Genomic DNA, 25,200 nt, shown 5'->3' with positions numbered 1-25,200 from the left:
TTGCACCTTCTCTGTGCCTGTTCCCCTCTTGGACTCAGCCTGCCGCGGCAGGAGGCCTAATGGCCTTACGTCCCCAGGCCTCCGCTGCTCCGCTTGTTACTAAGGCTGTAAAACTTTACTTTTTACTCTCTTTTTTTTTTTTTTTGAAAACAATAACAAGCTAACTTAAGATAAAGACTGAAAAAGAAGCTCTAAACGCTTTAAAAACATTGAATACGCTAACTCTGGCCGTAGCCTGAGCGGATTCCATCTGCAGCCGATGGTGGTTAAAGAGGAACTGGCGGGGACCGGATCGCGCACGCGGCCAGGAGCGCGCAAGGGAGCGGTGCGCGCCGGCGCATGCGCGGTCCGGCAGAAACTGCTGAAAAGATCCGACTTGCGGAGCTGGGGCGAGCCCAACACCTATCGTGGAGCACCCACGGGGACACTCGAGGAAGAAACATATTTCCTCTGACCCAAACAAGGTGTTTTCATAGCAGCACATCTTCAACAGAAAACAATCACACAAACCACCTGCACATCCATCTTTAATTTTACACTGTGCAGCTTTAAACAATAACGTACCAGGGTCTTTTCAGCCAACAGAATAAATAAAACATACTAAAAAATTAAAATGAAAGGAGAATCTGACATGGCTCAGATTATCATTAGCCTATATGTTAGGAGAATGTCTTAATCCCATCTAATTTAATAAGAGGCATCTGTCAAGTATCAGAATTGAGACATTTGTACCACACAGAACACCATTAAAAATATGCTTTTAAGCCCTCAATCAGTCAAGAGATCCCTGAAAATTAGGGGCTACTGAAGTAATTGAGTCTACAGGTACATTGGTTCAGCCCTGGTCCTGTTCTTAAATATTTAAATCCACAGGCTATTTATAACTGGAGAGTCTAAAAACATTGTTTAGATCCTAGTCATCTTAATTTTTATGAGGATAACTATTCTGAGAGCAAAAGTCTTGCTTTGAGTTTTTCTAACAAACTCTGTCTATAACATAAGTGCATGATGTAGAAAGCTATATTATGATGAATGTAACTAAATTAATAAGTATCCATACATGTAAAATGATTTATTAATATGCACATCCAAACATGACACTCCTTTTCCTTTCCACCGAATACTATTGGTTTTGTTGAGTCTTTTTAAGTAGCAACTATTATTCATGCTGAATCAAAAAATACCTGGCCTAAGGCCAGGAAAGAAAGGGTGTTACATGTTTTAACAAGTTGATTTCCTCTCTCTCTCTCTCTCTCTAAGTTTTCAAATATTGGTGAATAAGAAAGATTACAGCACATCTTTACATAGCAAATGAATTATATGTTTCCACCCTCAATGTTTTATCCTTTTATCAAAAATAAAGTCAAATAAGGAAATTGCTTAGCTATGGCAATTGCCAATAATTAATAAAAGCCCATATTAATAGTAAATGTCAATTACAATTAATTTAGCACTCATTAGTAAAAATCCATTTTTTAGAGAAAAAAAGGTGTCAGAATAGCCACGTTCCTCTTTTTACAAACCTTGTTTTTAAAGCAAAATAAGACCTAAGTTATGCTAATGAGAATACAATAGTAATGTGAATTGTCAAGGAGTGTGCTTTGATTTCAAAAGAGTTTGCATCCACAGCAAGGTAATCTAGTAACAGCCTTAGAGTGACTATTCAGTACTTGGTATCTTCTGTTTTTATGTAAGAGAAGAATTGAAAAATCTTCCCCCTCAGAGAACGAAATACAGTGCATTTTTAAAAGGGCAGCATTGGCTAGCACCAATGCTGCCTAACGTTTTGTTTATATTACCAAGAAACTAAAATTATAACGTATGTATCAATGAATGCTTGAATGCACACTGGCAAAACAAATGATAAAAAAGGAGTGGATATGAAAATACCATAGGATTTTTATAATAGAAAAAAAAACGCTCTCAACAGCAGCAAGGATATGTTTTGAGAAATAAAGAATTTAAAGACTACATACCATACCTACCTCTACACATATGGACTTCTCTTAATTTACACAAAAAATGTATTTGTACAAGAGGTACTACCGTCACATAATGGAATTAAACTATATAAACAAATTATCCCACAAATTATTCAGGATCTGTTTCACCATAATTTAACAGTTTTAGGTGATAGACAAGTATGGAAATATAAGTATTAGTAGCGATATGACTTCTTCCAACAGAGAAATTACAGTATGTCACAATTATTAATTATATTTCTAAAAATTCAATCTCCTGTTAAGAAATCTGATACATAATAAATCTGCTTTATTCACAGCACAAAAAAGGCAAAAATTGTAAGCTGGGAACTCCACTGTCATAGGAATGTAAAATCAAGCAACCCTCTGACAGAGCTTTTCAGGATAATTTTATTAACTTCAAACTAGTTTCCACCTTAATTCACTACAGTTTAAATAAACACAACATTTTTTGGCATCTATCACATCTTTCAGAATGTACTAATCCAAGCTTTGGAGTTATCAACTTTTTTGTTTGTCAATTATTTTGTTTTAAAGCAAAAGCTACAGTCTGCTATACTGTAATCCTGCAACTGACATTTTGGATTATAAATGCAGTTATATAGCCTCTTTAGGATGTTGGGAAATTATCAAGACCATTTCACAAGGAAAAAAACAAACTTGTCTGACATACAAGTGCTTTTACTTAAGTACACCTTCTCCACACAAAGAGTAACACACAGAACTGATACTAATCACTAAAAATCCTCCTCTCTCTGTTAGCCCAGAAAGCTAAAAAGAGTATGGTTTGAGGGTACTTACCTACTCGGAAATTAGTGGCAGTCAGGGTGTCAGCTGCATGACCATTTTCACTAATGAGGGTGGTGGTATTTCCCTTCTCACAGTTGTTCTGACAGTTGCCCTTGGTACAAGTCACTTTACAGATGCTGGGTGTGAAGACCACCTTGATGCGGCCAGTGTGATTTCCCACTGTGAGTGGAGGTAAAGAAAAAAAGAAAAACAAACAGATCACTTTGGTATCCATTGATTTCCTTCAAAGGATAAAAAGAAAAAGGCAACAGATCTATAGGAGGAGGCAGTCTGCAGTACTCTCTCTCATCGATCTCCAGTGGTGTCTCTGGAACAGGAGTAGGAAGCTTAGCAAACAGAAATCCGGGATGCACTCCAAAACCACATTTAAAGTCAAGTCACTAGAGTAGGATTAGCTATCACAATGCTGCACTTTATTCACAGTCAGACAAAGAGCAATACCAAGGGCACGACAGTTTAAACAGCAAACTCTGACAAGCAGATGTAAAGTGAAGAGGCTGGCTGTGCACCTAGAGGTGAATAAACTCTTGTGTCCTCCCGCATACTTCTCCTGTTCCTTAACTCATTAAGTCACTATTTGTAGCTCAACCCTTGGAAATGTTTTAGGCATGCCGCATGTCTGAAAACATCTGTCTCAAATCTCCTGGCACCCCAGCCTGAAGTGATCAAACCCTGTGACGCAGCTGCCAGGACCCTTTTTTTTTTATTCACAGTTTCTTGGCACTATTACTCCAAATGGATTTACATATTATAGATTGAGTTTTTCAATCAACTGTTTATACTTAAAAGTAAAGCAGCGGAAAGGCCTAACAAGTATCAATAAAGCGCTACCTTAAAGTACTTACAAATATAGGAGAAAATCTGCCATTATCCCTTTTGTCTGTATGCTTTTTTTAAAATAAAGTAGTAACAAAGATTGTCTATATATTAATTTTAGTTTAAATTCCTCAAGCCTCATGTAAGTCATTTAAATTAGGTAGGTTATTGGCTCCTTGCCAGTTTGTTTAAAGCCAAAATCCAAGTGAAAGAATAAAAGTGATTCTATTTTGAAATTCTTTCAGAATAGTATTTGTTGTTGTTTATTTATTATTTTGTCAAATACCTGTAATTATGTTAGGATACATTTGTGAACATTTCCATCGCAAATTTTATGGTTAAAAACAATTTTAGCTCCACAAAACGAGAGACAAACAGCAAGAGACCCTCAGTTTTCATACTGCTACAACAGCACAAGCAATCAGATTACCCACAAGCTGTCCAATCTACTTCATGAAACCCCCTCTACAAAAATATTTTTTATAAAGCTCAGGAAGATGAAGAAAATCTTGCCTCTTCAAAAGAGTATAAATTTATATTGTTTCTGGCTCTATAAAATAAACAAATGAAAAAGAAAAAACAATTTTGCCAACTGTTTCACCTGCAAAAAGGGGCATTACTCTAGCTGACCAGCAGCTGCTCTACAGATGCTTTTACCTTACCCTAAACAATACTTAAAAATGAGGACAGGCTAGGGAAAAAAACATTTGGTGAACAGTTTGATTTCATTTATTTTAATTAAAGGCATTATAGATTTTTCAGAAGCCAAGGCATTGTTTATAATAACTACTAATTCATCTTTCCTGACAAACAGAAATTGAATGGCTTGTGAATTGTGAAAACTGCCAAAAGAGACTGAAAATCGCCTACAGTTTCACAAGGAATATTAGTTTATATTTTATTTGGAAGATTTCTTTAAAAAGATAAGCTATTTCCTCAGGAAAAATAATTTTATATTTTGAAGACTTTTTGTAATGTTTCCTTTACAAAGTGATCCAATTAAAAACAAACAAACAAACATGGTTGGTTGAGTAACGAAAGTAGGTCCTGCCTACACTGTAAAAACTACTGTATTGGTACACTCACAACAGTGTCCCAAGTCAATTAAAATACAGTTTGTTTTGCCTGCATAGTTGAAACTAAACCATGCTGTAACTGTATTCCAGAATCACTATATAACACTGCCAAGTCTCAAGTAATAGCACAATTTCAGAACACAGTTAAACCACAATTTGATCAACAAAATAATGTTTATTATACAGTTAATAATTTATATGAAAACATCCATGTCAGGAGCATTTTGAAGGATTGGTAGGCATGATTCTTAGGATCAGACCAACCATTCGGTTAGTTTATCACTTTTATGACTTAAAATTTGCAGTCTTCCACTCCTGGGCCAAGTCGACACAAGCAGCCTCTGGTGACAGATGTCACTCTTGGAAGAGATTTCCAGACAGGATGTCTGTCAATAGGACACTGCTACACACAAAAACAGATGAAAAGAGCAATCTGCTCTGTTGACAGGGATCAGCCAGACTGCCCGGCCCTCTCTCGACAGAACAGCTGACCAGAAGCTCAGCAAACAGGGCTGCCCGGTGAACCAGAAGCCCTGTTTATCAACAAAAGGCCCCCGGAGTGTCTACACGGCTGTTTTGTCAACAGAACACTGTTGAGAGACACGTTATACCTAGGTGGGGAAAGGTATAACACTGCTGGCGGATGTCCCAGGTTTTGTCAACAAACTGTTGACAAAGCACATTTTACATGTAGATGCGCTGTGGGTTTTTCTGACAAAAGCCCAGTTTTGCCAGGAAAAGCCACTCATGTAGACGTGGCTCTGGTGTATATGTCTCAGAAAGAGAGAGATTATTTTGGCAAGCTAGTTTAGGCTCCTAAATATAAAATTATGAGTCTTAACATTAGATAATCTAGTTTTTAAGTGTAGGCCAACATCTGTAAGGGTGAAGAGTCTCCCAAAATCTTTACAGGTGGCCTTCTGAGTGAGTAAGGTATTCAGATAGACATTCAACCAAAGCCATAGAGGATTAATGACAGGTGTAAACCAATTCACTTTTTCAGGGTATCCCTGGAACTAGTATTTTCTATTTGGCTGACAAATACTCTTAGATTCCACACCCTCCCCCAAACACATGCACAGAGTGCAACGATGGAGAAAACACCCCTACAGGGTGCTCTATGCACTACTCATAGACCACAGGGGAAAAGAAAAAAGACAAAAAAAATACTGCCTCTTTCATTTTCCTTTATAATTATGGACCTTGGTTTTCCTGCATATCCTGAGGTTCAGATTCAATACTTGTAAACGTTAACGTATATGCCTAAATAGATAAAAGAGACATCAAACTTTTATTCTGAAAGAAAGCATTTGTCAGAAACTCTGCCCAGTGAGCTCAGAGTTTTCTGCATTCTCTTCCCCTCTTCTTTAGGTTTTTCACAAGAGGATATGACTTACTTCCATGTGAGGAGTATCCTCCAATGCTTTCTTAGTAGGTTTGGCAGAGTTGATGTTAAAAATAACAATTATTGCTGGCTTGACAAAGTGCAGAGTAGTTATGGCTTGACCTCTTCCTCAAGTTTGGCAAAGGTATAGTTTGGGAGGACAGTGTAATTGAAGGTCAAGCACACACTGTATTTCTTCTTTACTTGATGAAATTCAAAAGATAATGTCATTGTACTATTGACAGGAACAAAACTGGAACGTCTAATTTTTCAAACATTTTTTTTAAGTGCATTGTGGTGACACCAGCACCACATGCTAGTTCAAGTTTAATTACGGACTGAAGTATATGATAAGTGCCTCATTTGAAAAAAAAGTAAGGAAAATGAAAAATCTTGCTGTACTACTGACTTTCCACTTGATCTGCTTATGTCAATATAATAGCAAAATGATAGAAAAATAGGATAGACAAATGAGCCAAAATAAGGAAGTAAAAGGAGCTCCAGGAGCAGAAGGTACACTCAAAGCATCATCAGCAAAGCTACTAAGAAAATTAACAGTAGACCTAGAGAGGAGTTAAAAGTCTTAATTTCCTCTATCTATAGGACGCAGAGGCAGACTAGATTTTTAGCCAATGGCACCCTACGAACTTTAGGAGGGCTTGTACAGGTTGAACCTCTCTAGCCTGGCACACTCTAGTCTGGCAACATCTGTGGTCCAGCACATTAGCCAAATGTCCACTTACCACAGTTGTGGCTAAGTTTTCCACAGCCCCATGAAGATTGTTTACAGCCACCAGTCCTGGCTCTCAGTGTTCTGGTCTGTTATGTAGTTGTAATTTACCCCTAAAAGTCTTCTAAGAGCCCTGTAAGCCATGGAAGGGTGGGTAATGCCACTAGACAATACTGACCTCCAGTGGTCCAGCAAATTCTCTTGTTCAGCATCAGTCAGCTCCTGAGGGTGCCAGACTAGAGAGATTCAACCTTTAGTACCTTTTCAAAGATACAGTCTTCCTGCACTAGTCCTTTGTGCCCTACGTGCTACTCCTATCTTACCTGTCCTCTGTTTTTCCCCACGTCCTACCCTATTTGCCATCTGGGATACTATCCCCAATTTTTCTAGGCTCTGCTCCCTTCTATCAGCCTCTTTTTCTAGCTTCCTGCCTAACGTGCCCACATGCAAACTCCCACGCCCCATGATGCACTCTCTGCCCCTGTAACAGACTAACAGATCCAAACTAACATGGCTACCCCTCCGATACTCTCTGCCCCTGTGTTACAAGCCTTCCCACCCATCAGCATTCATATGCTCGTTTCCCCCTTTTTATTTTATACCACACAGCATCTTGAACCTCACTCCACTCCTTTGTATTCTAGTCTCCTTCACGTCTGCCCCACAGCTACATTCCACTTCTCCCCTTCCGTGATCCTCTCATTGTTCGACCACATATTATATGCTGCTCCTTCCCCTGACTCATATCAGGACCTCTCCCCAAGCCTAGTGCAGCTGCCCCTACACCTTGGGGTTTCCTTCAGATTGACATCTAGACGTGTTTGTTAGAGATGGGGCAGATGGATCCCCATGCCTTGAGTCCCAGAATATGGTGCTCTTGACTCTGGTCTGCTGGCTCCCTGAGGTGGCAGGGGGAATCCTACCAGGGCAGCAAACTGCTACATTTGCAACTCCATTAGCCTAAAAGAGGAGCCAATTGGGGTGGGGAGATGGTGTCAGGAAGTCACAAAGGATCACTCCTGTCTGCATGGAGTATCCCCTTTGAAACGTGGGAACAGTTTTCAAGGAGTCCCAAACACAATTATACCAGACTAGGGGACAAGTCATAATACGTGGGCATGATAGCATGTGTGAAATTAGCAGGCTAAAAGGTATAATTGAAGGTGCCACCATTTGAACCACTGCTGTGCTCTCCACCCCAATCCTCATTCCCTGGTTGTAAAACCTACGTCTGCTACCGTCTTCAGTGCATAAGTTGAGGGATAGATTCACCATGAGGAAAATCAGCCAATGTTACTCCAAGTCATCAATACTTCTGCTCCATGGAGCCTAGTTTTAGTTATTTCTGGTTGTTCACAAGACCACTGCCTATAAAGACCGCTGGAGGGATGTGTTACTAAAGTTGCGATTACACTACGAGATAAAATCAAATTTAAAGGAGTTAGCTCGACATTAAAACATCACTGTCTTCACTGTAAATGTCATTAGCTTGATTTAGTCTGCCCTAATATTGATAACAAAATGTTGATATTAACGGACAGGTATAGCATCCATCTCAAGTTTAAAATGTCGAATAAAGGCTGGTATGGAAGCACCATATCTTTCATTCAAATTTATTAACTTTCACAAGTGTCCCCTATGTATCCCATAAAACTATGTACTCTTCCTGGCTCGCAGGTCCCCACTACTAGCAGGAGCCAGGAAACTGACCAGGGTGGCTGCACTCCTGTCACGCGGTGCCAGGAACCCCACAGTCAGGCTGCGCTGAGCCAGGCACCCTTCAGTCAGGTGGCTCCAGCTGCGCAGGGCCAGGCACCCTGCAGCCAGGTGGCTCCAGCCATACAGGGCCAGGCACCCTGTGGCCAGGCGGCTCCAGCAGCAATACCAGTGGAGCTGGTGAGTGGCAGGGGTTTGAGGTTTTTTTTGGAGAGATCTTTTTTGGGGCTTGGGGGGGATGGTTTGGGGTATTTTGTGGGGGGGGTGTTGTCAATGTTTGGTGATTTCAGTATAGAAGCAATATGTCAAATTTGTTGGGAGGCTGTGGGAACTGAGGATACTCAAAATTGAATTTTAAAAAATTGGCATTATAAAATTGATTTTAATAAATTCAAATTTATCTCGTAGTGTAGCTGTAACCTCTGTGCTAAATGGGTATGGTTTGTAAAGTTTTCTTGGGCCAAATTCCCAGTGGACTCGCAAGGCCTCAACTGAGAGCAAATTTTAGTTTAAAACTGGTATCTCATATTCATACATTCTTCATCTTCCTTTTTTTTTTTTTTAAAGATGTTGAGATATAGTGGTGATATCCATGACAGATAGATGTTTAATGTACATTCATTGTTTAATACAGAACTAATAACGTACTCAGGGCTGTCCATAAAGATTGTCAGGTCTTCTGAGTAGGGACTATCTAATGTCATTAGAAATGGAAAATAAAAAGGCAAGCAATGATCTTTCACCATCACTCTATTGTGACCAGTGGTGGTTTGGTCTGTTATATAATATTTCAGTAAGAAGGATGAATGCAATGAGGAGGGAGGTAGCTGGCAAGGTCTAGGACAGCTGCTTTGGACATACCTGGCACAAGGCTACAGAAAGCAATAGAATCCCTCAGGTTAACCTCCTGGATTACTTTGTCTACAATGCTAATCAGAATTCTTTATTTTTATAAATATGTGGATTTTTATATTTTTTTATTTACTTGAGCTACACCACATCCTTCTGAGGTTCCCATGATGAGCCTCACAGTTACAGTATGCTGCAGGCTTCCTAACCATGATGACATTCAATAATTTAAATAGATCTCAGCATAACTGGTGCATGACCCAACTTATTCATTTCAGCAGGAGAAACCGTGGGCGCTTGTTATGAAGAAGGCTCTTCCATCTCATCAAAACAAAAAAGCAGTCAAGTAGCACTTCAAAGACTAACAAAATAATTTATTAGGTGAGCTTTTCTGGGACAGACCCACTTCTTCAGACCACAGCCATACCAGAATAGACTCAATATTTAAGGTACAGAGAACCAAAAACAGTAATCAAGGTGGACTAGCACGGCTTCCTCTCTGTTCCGATTCTTCCTTCTCATGTGTGAACTTGAGTAAGAGGTGGGAAGGAGCAAATTATCCAGACATCTAATACAAAATCATGTACATCTATATCTATTTTGAGGGCAGAAAACAAGTCTCCACTCACAACTTGAGTTCCTTGACAATATAGTACTGTATTTGTATGATTTGGAGGATTCCTTTAAATAACCAGTCATTCCATAGGATAATACACATTATGATGGACATGCTAATGGCAACTTCAAACACCCTTACCAAGGAAAATATGTCCAAAACACAGTACACAAACTTGAAAGAATTTGGTGACCTTAAGAATGCTACTCTATCTTCACTCTCTTCCTCTTTTATTATAAATAATCCCACTTAAGTCACACATTCAATTTTTTTAACTCTTTAGTTGACAAACTTTTTTTTTTTTTACTGCTGGACCGAAAATAAAAACACTTAGATGGAAATGACTTATTTCCTAAACAGTTATTTTACTACTCCCGCCTGGTATAATTTTTCCCCACAGATTTGTTTTTTCAGCCAAAAGGAAAGCTGACATTGTATAAAGTTCTACCATGGAAGTAAAAAGTTTATTTATATTTTTGTTCAATAATGACCTATGTAACCATTAACAATATACAGGGAAAGCACCAGTGAGTCATGAACAACAACAAATCTTCCTGACGACTAATTAACAAATTTCCTCAGAGACTGTGCCAGGTCTGTCCTTAGGATACCGCCCTATGCAGTACTGGTAAATCAGTGCCCCTATGCCAGATGGCAACTGAGGGTGGAGAGGGATGACTTTTTAGAAATTTGATTTCATAATCTTCAGCAACACACTAATTAAATATTTTTCTAACAAATTTTAAAGCATGGGTGGGGAAACTGCAGCTTGCCTGGATCTGGCCTGCAAGGCTCAGAGATCCCCACCTCATGCTGAGAATGATCCAGAGCCCCAGCTCCCCACTGTGTGGCGGGGGGGAACAGCCTCTGCCCACTGCAGAGAAGCACACCCCATCAGCACCATCAATTGCTTTCATTGGCCCAACTGTAACCAATGGTGTGGGGGGGGGCAAGTGGGAGAGGCACTTCCCTCCTGTGTTCAGAGCCACATGGGCCTGCCCCCCACAGAGCTGCACCACGTAGGTGTCCCAATCCCCTTTCCCCTCACCTCTACCCTGCTTCTATAGCCACTTCCAGAAATCCAGCCCCACCTCCAGCCTACCCCAGCACCTTCTCTCCCAGACAACCCCCAGCTCATCCTTTTACACTCCCTCACAGAGGTCCCAACTTCCATCCCCTCCCCACACTCTCCCAACCCTTCCCCTGCCACATCCTGCATTCCAACCACATTCTGCTCCTGCCTCCTACCCACCTTTCATCCCTAGCCACTCCTGCATCCTCCCTCTCCTGTGAGTTCAGACTCCCACCCCTCCTGCATTCTACATCCCACCCAGACCTCTCACCCTCACTCCCACCTCACTCTTGCACCTCATCTTCCACCCAAACCCTGCACCCCAAGCTCACTCCTGCACCCTACCTCCTGCTTGGACTCCACATCCCCACCCCAATCTGCTCTCCAGCAACCCCTTCCCATGCACTGAATCTCTCTTGTGGCCTCTCCCCAGAAACATGGCACCCATGAAATCTACTAGCCCTGATCTCCCTAGGCTCTGGGATGCAGCCTGAGTGTAGTGAAATGAATGTTTTGTTTTGTTTTTTCCGCAAAGGTGTCTTTTTTTCCCCTCAACTATGGTCCCCAACAGATTTTCCTGTGGTTAGTGGTCCTCCATTACAGATGTCATGCCCTTGTTTTACACTAATGTCCTGTAGACCAACGCAGTAAATTCAGAAAGTGACAGGGGTAGACACATGCCTGTTAAATGGTTTCATTGACACCTGAATGGCTCCTTCACCAGTTCTGCTGCTAACAGCTCTGGCTTTCACACCGTTGACCAGATCCTCCCCAGAGGAAGCAGAAACACAGAAGAACGGTGGTGGACATTGAGACCCAGTGGTGCCTGTGGTCTGCGTACAGGTTAAGGATGGTTTTCACTAGCACAATTTAAAACATGGCTTTAAAAATTCCCAGAGTATTTTGCCTAGTTCCTCTACCTGTCATAGTGCAGAAAATCAATTTACAAAATGAGCAAGGGAATTAAGAAAAAAGCTGTTTCAATTTGATGTCCAATGGACGCCCATAGTAAGGGATCCCAGGGTTCAGGATGAGTGTACCCTGAGGGGATCCAGGGAATCCTTACTCAGGGTACACTGAAAGAGCTATGCGTTTTCTAGCCCTAAACTCTACAAGGTTCAGCTTATACTCACAGCTGTACAGGCTCACTCTGCAGGTCAATGTAGGAGATCATAGCCCCACATTCTTTTCAGGGTGCCTGGCGGGAATGGAACAGTATTTGCTCACTTGTGAGCAGAAAGACTAATGCTGCCTGGCTCTTATGTATTCCAAGCAGGGGAAGAAATTCTCCTTCACTCAAACCCCATCTGTATAAAGACTATTCATAGTCCTTAGTCTTTTTAGTGATATCAGCCAAAGACTAGACCATTCATCAATTCCAAATGATGTTCTGTAGTTGTGCTGTAATTTTAACAGCACAGATTTAGGGTGCCTATGTAAAAAGAAGATAAAATGTCTTAACTCTTTCCAGATGCTCAGTTTGAGTACATTTGCATACCTTGCATTTAATCTTATTTCTACTAGCTCAAAAAGAATGCCTTCAAAAAGCTGGAAGGAACTAGGAATATCAATGGAATTAGACATAGCACCACAGTTTTATTTCATCCACGACCTAGTGGCCTAAAATGTTACTATACAAAAAGTACCCACTGGTCTACTATATTATGTGAAGCGTGTGTGTCTAGAACACACATAAATATTACGAACAAGAGGGAATACAGGTTTGAGAAGCTATGCCTTAAATACCTGTGGCCAAACCTCTACCACTACATTGTTGCTACCAACTAATGGTTGCATTTTTCCTACCTTCTTTAAAAACATTACCTGTTAATTATTTTGCTACAGTTTTATTACCTCACTGTTGCCCTCCTCATTAAGTATTACCAAACCTCTGATACTGTTGTTATCTAAAAGCCAAGGTCTATCACTAAGGTGATCATATCTCCCTGTTCCAAATATGGGATGGGAGATATGGTGGGAGGGGCAGCTCCTCCAAGCCCCAGGGAGCCAGGGAGGAGGTTGCAGCTGCTGGTGCTCCCTAGAAGCCCCGGGAAAGTGGCAGCTGCCAGCCCTCCCCTGGAGAAGCCTGCCCAGCGCTCCCCGGTATCTCAGGAAAGCTGCAGCCGCTGGCACTCCCTGGGAGCCTGAGGAAACCACAGGCCTCAGTGACCTTGCCTTGGCTTAACCAGGAGATCTTGCATGATCTCAAAATAAAAAAGGAATCGTATAAGAAATGGAAACTAGGACAAATTACAAAGGATGAATATAGGCAAACAACACGAGCATGCAGGAGCAAGCTTAGAAAGGCTAAGGCACAAAATGAGCTCAAACTAGCTACAAGCATAAAGGGAAACAAGAAGGCTTTTTACAAATACATTGGTAACAAGAGAAAGACTAAGGAGAGGGTAGGGCCATTGGTCAGTGAGGAGGGAGGAACAGTACCAGGGAATTTGGAAATGGCAGAGATGTTTAATGATTTCTTTGTTTCGGTCTTCACTCAGAAATCTGAAGGAATGCCTGACATAGAGAATGCTAGTGAAAAAGGGGTAGGTTTAGAAGTTGAAATAGGAAAAGAACAAATTAAAATTTACTTAGAGAAATTAGATGTCTGCAAATCACCAGGGCCTGATGAAATGCATCCTAGAATCCTCAAGGAGCTGATAGAAGAGGTATCTGAGCCTTTAGCAATCATTTTTGGTAAATCGTGGGAGACGGGAGAGATTCCAGAAGACTGGAAAAGGGCAAATATAGTACCCATTTCTAAAAAGGGGAACAAGAATAACCCGGGAAACTACAGACCAGTCAGCTTAACTTCTGTGCCAGGAAAGATAATGGAGCAGGTCATTAAAGAGAGAGTAGTTATTAATGGTTTACAATCCTGCTGGAGAAGTATAACTAGTGGGGTTCCGCAGGGGTCTGTTTTGGGACCAGTTCTGTTCAATATCTTCACTAACGATTTAGATACTGACATAGAAAGTACACTTATTGAGTTTGCAGATGATACCAAACTGGGAGGGGTTGCAACTTCTTTGGAGGATAGGGTCATAATTCAAAAGGATCTGGATAAACTGGAGAAATGGGCTGAGGTAAACAGGATGAAGTTTAATAAGGACAAATGCAAAGTGCTCCACTTAGGAAGGAACAATCAGCGTCACACATACAGAATGGGAAAGGACTGCCTAGGAATGAGTACAGCAGAAAGGAATCTAGGGGTTATAGTGGGTCAACAGTGTGATGCTGTTGCGAGAAAGGCAAACGTGATTCTAGGATGCATTAACAGGTGTGTTGTGAACAAGACACGAGAAGTCATTCTCCCGCTCTACTCTGCGCTGGTTAGGCCTCAGCTGGAGTAGTGTGTCCAGTTCTGGGCACCGCAGTTCAGGAAGGATGTGGAGAAATTGGAGAGGGTCCAGAGGAGAGCAATGAGAATGATCAAAGGTCTAGAGAACATGACCTATGAAGAAAGGCTGAAAGAATTGGGCTTGTTTAGTTTGGAAAAGAGAAGATTGAGGGGGGACATGATAGCAGTTTTCAGGTATCTAAAAGGGTGTCATAAGGCAGAGGGAGGGAACTTGTTCTTCCTTGCCTCTGAGGATAGAACAAGAGGCAATGGACTGAAATTGCAGCAGGGGAGGTTCAGGTTGGACATTAGGAAAAAGTTCCTAACTGTCAGGGTGATCAAACACTGGAATGAATTGCCAAGGGAGGTGGTAGAATCTCCATCACTGGAGATATTCAAGAAGAGGTTAGATAGATGGCTTTCAGGGATGGTCCAGAAAGTGCTTGGTCCTGCCATGAGGGCAGGGGGCTGGACTCGATGGCCTCTCAAGGTCCCTTCCAGTCCTACTCTTCTATGATTCTTCTTCTATGATTCTATCCCCCGCAGCCTCAGGGAAGTCACAGCTGCCAGCCTCCCTGGGATCCCTGAAGAAGCAGCAGCTGCCCACGCTCCCCCTGCTTCCCCAAGGCTGTTGGGGCGTGCAAATATGGTACAATTAGTCCCTCTGAAAAAAAAAGTCGGGATACCTTTTTAGCGTCCCAAATACATAATCATCCCGCCCAATACAGGATGGATGGTCATCCTATTTATCACCCTTACTCAAGCCAATGGGACTACTCACAAAGCAAGGTACGATCTGTAACATGGATGACAGAACCAAGGCCTTAGTAGCTTTCTTCTCATAATGTCATTCTTAATTTCAGTGCTTCCTTTATTACACGTGCTCCTGTATTTCTGTAGTCACAAATATGACAATGCAGGCTACCTTCACATATAACTCCTTTCTTCTCTAGTCATGCCTCCTGTGCGCAGCTGCACTGACCTACACCTTTCTCCTCATTCACTGTTCTCTCCACATCTTTCCATCTGCCTTCATTATTCTGTTCTCACAAGCTCCACTGCCTTCTTTATTTAAATCTTCCCAGTTCCACGTATTTTCTCCTTTTCAGTCTCACAAATTCTCTTTTCAGTTCCACTTCTCCCACTAGATATGCTGTGGGGCAAGGGTACAAGCAGAGAACAGGGTGACAGAATGCTAAAACTGCAGGTGTATCAGTCAGGTGAACCCATTCTCTTCTGATCAAGCCAGTCCAGCATCTTTCTGAGAGCATGATAAAATGGCTGTCTCTCAGTCTGCCTGTCCCCCACTTCTATAGATTTGCCCTAACAGTGGGTGCTGTCTCTTTTTTTTTTTTTACCTCTATAAAACAGAACGCCCCAGACTTCTTATTTATGCAGCCATTGCTCTTTACTTTCTTACTTATTTATTTATTCGTCTCTCTTTCTTCCTTACTGTTCCTGTAGTATGAAACAAAGAGAGGAAAGAGAGGGTAGGAGAATTGAGGTGGTGAGAAAAAGATGTTTGGAAAGAAGGTCTCGTCAGAATCTCATAATCAGAGCTGGAGATTAACAACAACTCTTTGCCTTTTTGATTCCCATTGGGTACCACCACAACAATCTGTTCTGCATTCCACTGCCACAGGATAGGACAACAAACAGGGCCATACAGTAAACAACTTGTACTGATTATGTTAAATAAGCAATCTTACACACAGTAATACATCTAGGTCACTTATTAAAAGAAAAAGCTTGCATTTCGGTTCTCGTTGTTGATACTGACTTAAGCTAAAGTAGAAAGTACACAACATATCTACGTTAAATAAATCACTGTGGCAAAAGCTGCTCTGTCCAAGAAGTATTATTTCATTAACCCTACCACATTCTGAAAAAGTTTCTGCATTCCACAGTGTTAAAGGCTTGCTCCTGTCCTTCCCTTCTACACAATGATGAGCATCATTCAGTATATCATAAAAGTAGCTGCTGCACATGCAGGCCCAAGTGCTGCAATGATTTTGCAAAAGTCTCAACTATATTATATGCCCTGGCATCAGCAGTCTTTTATGGATCAAGCATGCATGCTCGCTCGCTCACTCTCTCTTTCTCTCTCTCAGATGAGCACCACTTTTTTGTCTGAGCCAGAGGAGTGCACAATAACTTAACTGATTTTGTTCATCTGTGTAAGTGTGTAGCATATGAATGATCAAGCCTGAGTTATTAAAGTGGGGTCTTGTCAAAAGGTTTTATGAATCACCTTTCTCGTTCCTTGTGTATTTTACTACCATCAAGAGTCTCTGTGTAAGATCCTCAGAGGATTTTGGACTATAGCCATTTTTCCATGTTTAAAATAATGTAAAAACATGCCTAATAGCAGTGTGAGCAATACTGTTATTGTTTCCTGGCAACCAGCTTCAGGGCATTCCGGCAAAAAAGAGTGGCCCAAATAACGAACAGAAGCAATAATGTGGTTTGTGGTGCCTAACAGAATGGTTTTAATTCTGCATTGACTTGTCTATTTTGTTTTTTAAAAATCATATTATACCGTAAGTCCTCAGGTTCAAGTTTCAAGGGGACCCAAAGCCGTAAATCCAACTTGGAACCATATTCTCTTTTCAAAATTAGGGGATAGAAACCAGCATTGTTTATTATGCATCTCAGATGCCGAGTAGCATGGATGTTTTAGCCAGTGTCTCAATTAGGGCTTTGCACAGAAGGCCAGAATAAAACATGTAAAGGTGCAACAAACACGAAGAATTTGTGTTCGGTTGTTGAACTCAACAAATTTCCACATCATAGATTCACAATGAAACAGGATTCAGGTTGTCAATGGATGGATGAAAGCAAATTTATTTTCATCCTCCCTCTTCATTGTGTGGGTCCCGAGCCTTGGTCACTTTATATCAGCAATAACCAACCCAGGCCAGTGAGTGGGCTGCATGAGTGACCCTCCATCTCAGTGGGCTCATTAAAGGTCTCACAGGATAGGGTAGTTTTGCTAACTGCACTTTTGTACCTAGAATTTGTGGAATGTGCCAACTAAACTGTAGCACCACTTTGATTGGATGCAGAGGGGGAACACATCTCCTAGAATCAATGTAGTGTGTTATCAACACGCACCTCAATTCACATGCCCTTGCTCTATGTATATGTCACTTTAATAAAATTGGCAGGGAAAAAACTATTTGGACAGAAACCAGCAGAATCTAGCCTTTAGCAAAATGTCTCATGGGTTGCACATTGAACCCAGGTGGGCTGCAAATTGCCCACCAATGCTTTACATCCTGAATTAAATAAAGTTTTAGAGGGTTTTTTTTCCCTTCTTGGCTTTTGCAATTGAGCTCATCATAGATTAGTGCCTCAAACAAACAAATCTGTCTTCAAAACACCCCTTTTCAGTAGAAAAGTATTAGTAACCTATTTTACAGATGAGCGACTCTAGCATATGCAAAAGTATCCACTAACTTTAGAAGTCACCATGACTATATGCCTATTTTGAGACCAAATGACTCATATTTCAGAGGAGCTAACCATCCACCACTCCCTTTCACTTTATCTGGAGAGGTGAGAAATCTGACAAGACCAGTCTCAAATTGAGACCCAGACAATAGGTCACACAATTAAAGACCATTTCTGCAAAGAGTGCATTATGTACCTGTATATGGAGGGTTTTCATCACTTGATAGGGCCCATTCCACACAAATATGACTCATGATCAGTGCAGACAATGCATGTCAGGATGCCAATGAAGTGCAGTCTGCAGAAGCCTGGTCAGAGCTACATCTGTAGCTGCTGCTTGTGTGATGGCCTAGTTTGTTGTGAGCATGTGGACAGATTACCCATCACATGTCCCACCAGGATACATCTGCCAGTGTGGCTAAGGGAACATCCTGCAACTGTACAGAGTACACTGTGACTCTATCCAGTGAGAGTATGTTGGATGATTTGCAGTATTCGGAGATATACCAAAGGACTCATATGGAGATTAACTGCTACAAAAGGGATTGATCCTTTGACTGTACAACAATGGTCATAAATAGTTTTGGTGATATGAAAATAGTGGAGTTGTGTGGAGGCAGAATGCTAGTGTCTGAGAGAAGTCAAGGCAGTGGGGCAGGTATGCAGCCTGGCGTGGAAAACCAGTAAGTGTGCACACTGAATGAGATGGAATATATATCCCAAAGGATCATATTGTCAATTTGGAATCCTTGTGAGAGGAGAGATTCATAGGTCTTACCATTAAACAGTTTGTTCTTGTCAAAAGGCAGACCCTGGACCTTCCCGGGAAAGCCAGAAGACTGTATTCACAAGCCCCTTCACAAATCTACCCTTAGCAGGAGGACCCGTCAGCCATGTCCACTGCAACCTGGAAGCTTTTCCTGCATCTATCAGTGCCTGGAATCACTCCTGGTATTCTCTTGTCAGAGGGATAGACTTCCCTGGCAGCGACAGATGGGGTTCATCGTCCACAAGTGAGCAGAGGGCAGGAGAGAAGGGGAAACTATGGGCATGGGAGGATTAACTCTTCTACTGACAGGACTGTCTCCAAGTGGCCAGGAGTCTGCAAAGGACTGGGGAAAATGCCAGAGAGGTCAGCTGGTGTCTGTGGCAGACACATGAGTGAGAGTGGAATAGGTAGTGATGCACGCACCAGTGAGTGATCTGAACGTCTGGGTGGTGAGGTGACCATTGGTACCATCTGATCACACTTGATCCTGGCTTTACCCTCCATACAGGGAACCTTGGGCACTCGTCCAGCCAGATTCACAAACAACATCTCACACAACCTGGGTTGGCTTGGGACAAAACCCAGTGCTTAGGAGCGGTCTGCTCTTGTGCCTGTAAGAGTGTTTGTTCCTCTAATGTTGGGAGTTATCTTTAGCCTTTGGTACACCTGGTTCTAAGGCACCTGCAGAGCTCAGAGTGGCATTCACTGCCAATAGCAGCTGCTGTACAGGGAGGCCCTCTGTGCCTGGATCCAAATGCACCTGGGGTTTCATTGCTTCTTCCATTAGGTACTCGCTAAGGAGAAACTTTCAGGCTACGTCGGTCTGGGTGGGAAGGATTCACAAATTCCACAACATGCCATGATATGTGCCTTGCCCAGACAGCGAAAGCTGGCTTGCCCTGGTGCTTCCCAGCCCCTGCCACGACCACCTGTTGGACTGCTAGAGCTCGACACTAACAGACATGGAGCATGGGTAGGAAACACTTTTTGAAGCCTGGAATCCTGGACAGAATCCACATTGTGCAAGGAAGAATGCCGTCCCCAAATGAAGCATTGTGAAAAATTACACTGACTACACTAAACTTATCTAACACTAAGAAATTCTAGGTCCAGCTACATACAACTATGTATAAAGTTACTCTTTGTAAACAAAGAGCAAAAATGAACAGAAGTTACTACTCAGAACATGCCAGGGAAAAAGAGAACTGGCATGCACTATCTGCACTCCCTCTTATACCTTTAGCTGAGGGTACATGGAACTGCTTGATAGCAGTGTCCATTGACTTGCACATATAAGAAAAACTTCCAGAATCAGATGCACAGCATGCATGTGCACCCACGTGGAATAACACATACAGGCATCACTTTGAGAAAAAATATATGTTGTAGAAAATCAATTTTAGGGAAAAATATAGCAGGTTTTTAAAATTTCACTGAAGCTGTCTTTAAATCTCTTCACGTGTTAAGACTGCTGCTGTAGTTACTACAGGTCATATCCTAGGCCCCATTTAAGTCACTGCTAAAATCCCATTTAGTTTAGTGGGGCCATAAATTCAACTGGAACAGACTCAAATGAAACCATAAAACCTCTAAATATAACTTAAAAGATCTTTTCCATTCAGGAAAGTGTCTGACATTGAAGTATAATATCCAGAGCTATAAGTGAGTATTATGTGTGTCCCAGCGGAAAGCTGGGAACATCCTCTTCCTTCTTGGACTCAGTTCTCTGTATTCAAGTTCTGCCCAGCACAGCACACGAAGGGCAATTAAGAAATTGGTTATGCTCCCTGAATTTGTGCTGGCCTTGTCCCAACAAAAAAAATTTGCAAATTTATCACAGAAGTATTTAAAAAAATGCCCACGGAAATTTGCCTTCATTATCCAGGTCTATTTTGCACCTTCTAATTTGCAGATAGCATGCATCTGAAGACTGCCTGTTACTGGCAGATGGTATACCTCGTAAGTAATTATCAAAATTATTTTGCTGACAGTGATGCCAAGAGTGGATTACATTTACACATTCACATTTTTAATAGAGAGCATAGAGTCCTTCTAGTCTATACTTCTCTGCAGCATTTAATTTATAGAACCCATCATCCCGGTGCTAATATTTACAGAATTCAAATTCCACCCATGCTGTCTAGTGTATATTTAACAGCTGTTTTTAAAGACTCAATGTCAATGGAAATTTTTTACATTAAGTCCTACCTGAATTTCTACAAGTTTTATTTGCTTGGTCATTTATAAACTGTCAGGCTAAACGGGGAATTGCACTTGCTTCTTTAAGAAAGACAAAGCCCACAGACAGCTGCAGGTACTCCTGTCAGCCAACAGGGGCCGAGGGAAGGGAGAAGGGGAATGTCACAGATGTCATGATTGCCCCACAACTCATTCTGCTGGCTGGGTGTTTCGCCTCTTTATTCCTACTAGTATTGGTCTCACAGATCAGAAGTCTTTGTCAACTAATTTCAGGTTTGCCAACATAGGCAGCAGCTTCAGGAATAGTTTTACCCCTTAAATGCCCTTAGGGTCTACATCCACCCTCTTTCCTTGCCCTCTCTCAAGTGGACAATGGTAAAAACAGACTTGTCTTTAAAGTGAGTCTTATACTTTAATAATTTAGGACTTATAAAATATTATACCAAGTTAATTTCAGATGCTAAGCATGTTGGAATGGAACTACCTAAGGAGTTAACAGAAATCAATATAGGAATGTTACATAAGAACATAAGAATGGCCATACTGGGTCAGACCAAAGGTCCATCCAGCCCAGTATCCCGTCTGCCGACAGTGGCCAATGCCAGGTGCCCCAGAGAAGGAGAACAGAAGACAATGATCAAGTGATTTATCTCCTGCCATCCATCTCCTGCCCTTGTACTGAAGGCTAGGGCACCATACTTTACCCCTGGCTAATAGCCATTTATGGACCTAACCTGCAAAAATTTATCGTGCTCTTTTTTAAACCCTAATAGAGTCCTGGCCTTCACAGCCTCCTCTGGCAAGGAGTTCCACAGGTTGACTGTGCACTGTGTGAAGAAAAATTTCCTTTTATTAGTTTTGAACCTACTACCCATCAATTTCATTTGGTGTCCCCTAGTTCTTGTATTATGGGAAAAGGTAAATAATTTTTCTATATTCACTTTCTCCACACCATTCATGATTTTATATACCTCTATCATATCCCCCCTCAATCGCCTCTTTTCCAGACTGAAAAGTCCCAGTCTCTCTAGCCTCTCCCCATATGGGACCCATTGCAAACCCCTAATCATCTTAGTCGCCCTTTTCTGTACCTTTTCTAATCCCAATATATCTTTTTTGAGGTGAGGAGAGCACATCTACACACAGTACTCAAGATGTGGGCGTACCATAGTTTTATATAGGGGAAGTATGATATCTTTTGTCTTATTATCTATCCCTTTTTTAATAATTCCTAACATCCTATTTGCTTTACTAACTGCCGCTGCACACTGCGTGGATGTCTTCAGAGAACTATCCACTATAACTCCAAGATCCCTTTCCTGATCTGTCGTAGCTAAATTTGACCCCATCATGTTGTACATGTAATTTGGGTTATTTTTTCCAATGTGCATTACCTTACACTTACCCACATTAAATTTCATTTGCCATTTTGCTGCCCAATCACTCAGTTTGCTGAGATCTTTTTGTAGTTCTTCACAATCCCTTTTGGTTTTGACTGTCCTGAACAACTTGGTGTCATCTGCAAACTTTGCCACCTCACTGCTTACCTCATTTTCTAGATCATTGATGAACAAGTTGAACAGGATTGGTCCCAGGACTGACCCCTGGGGAACACCACTAGTTACCCCCTCCATTGTGAAAATTTACCATTTATTCCAACCCTTTGTTTTCTGTCTTTTAACCAATTCCCGATCCATGAAAGGATCTTTCCTCCTATCCCATGACCACCTAATTTACATAAAAGCCTTTGGTGTGGGACCGTGTCAAAGGCTTTCTGGAAATCTAGGTATATTATGTCCACTGGGTGCCCCTTGTCCGCATGTTTATTAACCCCTTCAAAGAATTCTAATAGATTAGTTAGACACGACTTCCCTGTGCAGAAACCATGCTGACTTTTGCCCAACAATTCGTGCTCTTCTACATGCCTCGCAATTTTATTCTTTACTATTGTTTCTACTAATTTGCCTGGTACTGATGTTAGACTTATCGGTCTATAATTGCCAGGGTCTCCTCTGGAGCCTTTTTTAAATATTGGCGTTATATTGGCCGTCTTCCAGTCATTGGGTACCGAAGCGGATTTAAAGGATAGGTTACAAACCACTGTTAATAACTCCGCAATTTCACATTTGAGTTCTTTCAGAACCCTTGGGTGAATACCGTCTGGTCCTGGAGACTTGTTACTATTCAGCTTATCAATTAACTCCAAAACCTCCTCTAATGTCACTTCAATCTGGGAGAGTTCCTCAGATTTGTCACCTAAAAAGGCTGGCTCAGATTTAGGAACCTCTGTAACATCCTCAGCCGTGAAGACTGAAGCAAAGAAATCATTTAATCGCTCCGCAATGGCACTGTCTTCCTTGATCGCTCCTTTTATATCTTTATCGTCCAAGGGCCCCACTGCTTCTTTAGCAGGCTTCCTGCTTCTAATGTATTTAAAAAACATTTTACTGTCATTTTTTGAATTTTTGGCTAACTGTTCCTCAAAATCTTTTTTGGCTTTTCTTACTACGTTATGACACTTAATTTGGGAGTGTTTATGTTCCTTCCTATTTTCCTCACTAGGATTTGACTTCCACTTTTCAAAAGCTGCCCTTTTCTCTCTCACTGCCTTTTTAACATGGCTGTTAAGCCATGGTGGTTCTTTGTTAGGTCCCTTACTGTGTTTTTTTATTTGGGGTATACATTTAAGTTGGGCCCCTAGTATGGTGTCTTTAAACAGTTTCCATGCAGCTTCCAGGGATTTTAGTTTAGTTACTCTACCTTTTAGTTTCTGTTTAACTAGCTTCCTCATTTTAGTGTAATTCCCCTTTTTGAAATTAAATGCCAGAGTGTTTGACCGTTGCGGTGTTCTTCCCAACACAGGAATATTAAAAGTTATTATATTGTGGTCACTATTTCCAAGCGGTCCAGTAACAGTTACCTCTTGGACCAGATCCTGCGTTCCAGTCAGGACTAGATCGAGAATTGACTCTCCCCTTGTGGATTCCTGTACTAGCTGCTCCAAGAAGCAGTCATTTAAGGCATCAAGAAATTTAATCTCTGAATCCCGTCCTGAGGTGACATGTACCCAATCAATATGGGGCTAATTGAAATCTCCTGTTATTACTGTGTTTTTTATTGTGATAGCCTCTTTAATCTCCCTTAACATTTCAGCATCACTATCACTGTCCTGGTTAGGTGGTCGGTAATATATTCCTAATGCCATATTCATATTAGAGGAATGAATTGTTATCCATAATGATTCTACGGAACATTTTGATTCCTTTAGGATTTTTGTTTCGTTTGATTCTATATTATCCTTCACACATAGTACCACTCCGCCACCCGCACGACCTGTTCTGTCTTTCCGATATAATTTATATCCTGGTATGATAGTGTCCCACTGATTGTCCTCATTCCACCATGTTTCTGTGATGCCTATTATGTCAACTTCCTCCTTTGATATGAGGTACTCCAGTTCACCCATCTTCTTAGACAGACTCCTAGCATTTATGTAAAAACACTTTAAAAAACTACCACTATTTATATGTCCGCCTTTCACAGACGCCTTGGATTTTTTTATATGTGATTGTTTCACATCTGATCTTGCCCATCTATTATTTCCCACGTTCCCTATCTGACTAACTTCTAGGGCATCCCTATCTATGGAGCCTCATGTAAGAGAAGTCTCCGTCCGATCCACGTGCTTCCCCGCACCAATCGGCTTTCCCCCACCTCTTAGTTTAAAAACTGCTCTACGACCTTTTTAATGTTACATTTTGTATGACAATTAAGTCTTTCTTCTATATGAGTATCAGACAGATTTCGCCTACTTTTAATGGAAGAGTCTTTTAGTTGGCTATGTGGCAGTCCTTTGGCTTTAACTACTGCAAACTGATGCAATTCTACCTTCTAAATAAGAAAATATTAAAATATGTCAAAAATATTTTAAAAATTGGATAATCTGATAAAAAATTCATACCAGACAAAATGCAAGTAAAATAACTCATTTTCTTGAAGTCAGTGCTGCAAATATAAAAGGGAAAATATTTTGAGCCAAAAATGTGTCTGAAATGTAATTTAAAATTAACTACCACATGAAATAAAATGTTTGGTTTCTCTTATAAAATTCTTTGATCTGACTATTATCAAGATCATACATGGTTTGGAAACTCCTGCTGCTCACTCTCTAGAACAAGAATGTAAGATTTCAGAAAAGAAACAAATAATTTCATGAAATTTAAGCATCTATCAAAATGTACAGGTACAAATGGGTGGAGTAGATATGGCTCATGCTGGATGTAATTCAGCCAGAATATTGAACTATCGCTTGGTAACCTGTCAGTAGAATTGATATTTGCATAGCCATTTAGACAGTTACAAGCATAGAGCACTCAAACAACAGTATT

At 41.1% G+C, this 25,200-nt stretch overlaps 1 protein-coding gene across 9 annotated transcripts in view; it reads right to left on the bottom strand.

Annotated features, from left to right (window-relative positions):
- The window catches only part of LTBP1 (latent transforming growth factor beta binding protein 1), a 336,231-nt gene that overhangs the window by 233,818 nt on the left and 77,213 nt on the right, over positions 1–25,200 (bottom strand). For 7 of the 9 annotated variants that reach the window (XM_074989698.1, XM_074989699.1, XM_074989704.1 and 4 more), the window contains one exon: positions 2,784–2,951. In XM_074989698.1, the coding sequence (XP_074845799.1) occupies positions 2,784–2,951 (168 nt within the window). Of the gene's footprint in view, positions 1–2,783; positions 3,354–25,200 lie in introns of those variants that run through there. The other 2 variants (XM_074989706.1, XM_074989707.1) reach the window with 2 other exon arrangements.

This window comes from Carettochelys insculpta, chromosome 3, assembly GCF_033958435.1.
Source record: "Carettochelys insculpta isolate YL-2023 chromosome 3, ASM3395843v1, whole genome shotgun sequence".
Lineage (NCBI taxonomy): Eukaryota > Metazoa > Chordata > Testudines > Carettochelyidae > Carettochelys > Carettochelys insculpta.
The sequence above is the reverse complement of the archived record's forward strand: the minus strand, read 5'-3'. Positions and strand labels throughout refer to the sequence as shown.